General features: G+C 42.0%; 1 protein-coding gene across 1 annotated transcript in view; it reads left to right on the top strand.

The window, feature by feature from the left end:
• Positions 1 to 1,373, top strand: part of osbp2b (oxysterol binding protein 2b) — a gene marked incomplete at its 5' end in the record, with an annotated part of 74,777 nt that extends 73,404 nt beyond the window's left edge. The window contains one exon of the mRNA XM_080738856.1: positions 840 to 1,373. Within this exon, the coding sequence (XP_080594982.1) occupies positions 840 to 982 (143 nt within the window). The 3' untranslated portion in view covers positions 983 to 1,373. The remainder of the gene's footprint in view (positions 1 to 839) is intronic.
• Positions 1,374 to 1,710: the final 337 nt, after the last annotated feature.

Here is a 1,710-nt window from a genome sequence, read left to right as displayed (position 1 = left end):
CAGACGAGGTTCCTGGAACCTTTTTTAGGTCCTGCTCCTCAGGTAGAACTAAACTTTAGTTCTGGGAACCTATGGGCGGGGCCAGCAGCACTGTTGCTCTGCAAAGTTCTGGTTACAGTTCTGGGTCGGCCCTACAGTGGAAAGACACCTTATATAGTCAGGTTGGGGTACCAATTTCATCCAGTCAGGAGAGAGAACTCATACAGGATAGAGAAGTGAACGGAAGGGATGAAACAATTAGCAGACACACTGTAAAATGGGTTCTCTCCTGACTGAAAGAAATTGGTATCCCAACCAAAAATGTGTTTTCTGTTTCCTAAGAGCTGGAGACAGGGAACTCTCTGTGACTGAATAAAGAAATGATTTGCTATCAGAATATAGAGCTTTAACGTTTTAACAAAATATAAATAAATGCATATCACTTGCTTTAACCACTTAACCCCTATATACTTCAACACGTCCCAAATGCAGCATGTTGTGAGCTATAGATCGGCTATTATCACAGAATGTTCACCTATTTTCACCAAATGTTACATATATACATACCGTATATATGACATAATAGGGACACCCAGAATAGGGACACTAGGGTTCATGTGACTACTTAAAAGGTTCAGCCTTATCTGTCATGTTATATGTAAAGAGACATTCTAGTCCAGTGGTTCTCAAAGTGGGGTTTGGGGTTGTCCATTTACACACTCTCAGAGTTATGGGGGTCCTTGAAATTAAATAGTTTGTGAACCACTCTTATAGACGAGTTTCCAATGACCAACGATTATGTTTATCTCAATGGGCTTCCTCTCGAGTAATGTGGATGCTTTCCCCTTTCTCTCCCTCAGGTCGAGAATACGAAGGCTACCAGCCAATATGGTTCCACCAGAGGAGGAACTCCATCACTGGAGAGACAAACTTTGTGTACAAGGGAGGTTACTGGGAGGCTAAGGACAAACAGGACTGGAGCATGTGTCCTCATATCTTCTAGCCCAGGCAACCCTCCCTGCAGTACTCTTAACTTCAGTGCCCTGGTCAGGGAACCGCACGGAGGGCTCGGCTGGCTTACGAGCACTGCGTAGTAAGACCTTTTGTGAGCGTGAGAATGTGTACTTCTCGCTCACATCCCAGAATGCACTGTACCTCCAAATGTCCACTTTGACTTTGTTTTAGTTTTTTTAATACAGAGGAGGAAATAAGAAGAAAAAGAAGGGGTCTTCCTTAAATAATGCCCCGACCCCTCGTGACACTAGATGGAAACGGCAGTGCGTGTGTGGATATGTTTGAGATGGTTGGTGTTTTTAAGGTGACCTTCAAGTGTCTAAAAACAGGTGCTCTGCGAAAATGCTACCCATGTTGCACTTTCCTCTGTTTACCCCCAAAACATATTGGAACAGGCTCAGTTCACTTCTCTGTAAGGTGGACAAAAAAACATTATTGAGGCGCACATAGAAGCTGATTTGGTTAAATGTTGCATTTTCTTCAAAGCCTGTAAAGTAGAAAGTAAGAAAGAAGGAAAAGAAAGAAAGAAAGAAAGAAAGAAAGAAAGAAAGAAAGAAAACAGAAAGTGTCTTCACATTTTATCCAGATGAATAGAGATTATGCTGGGCATAGATTCTAAAGCTTGAATAACTTTCCTCTTCTTCTCCTTGGAAATTATTTCAAGTGCATTCTCTCTTAGTTTTTTCCTCTCCAGTTGCTTCATGAAGAAGGCAAAGG

This window comes from Nannobrachium achirus, assembly GCF_963921795.1.
Source record: "Nannobrachium achirus genome assembly, chromosome: 12".
Lineage (NCBI taxonomy): Eukaryota > Metazoa > Chordata > Actinopteri > Myctophiformes > Myctophidae > Nannobrachium > Nannobrachium achirus.
Note: the sequence above shows the minus strand (reverse complement) of the source record. Positions and strands in the feature narration are given on the sequence as shown.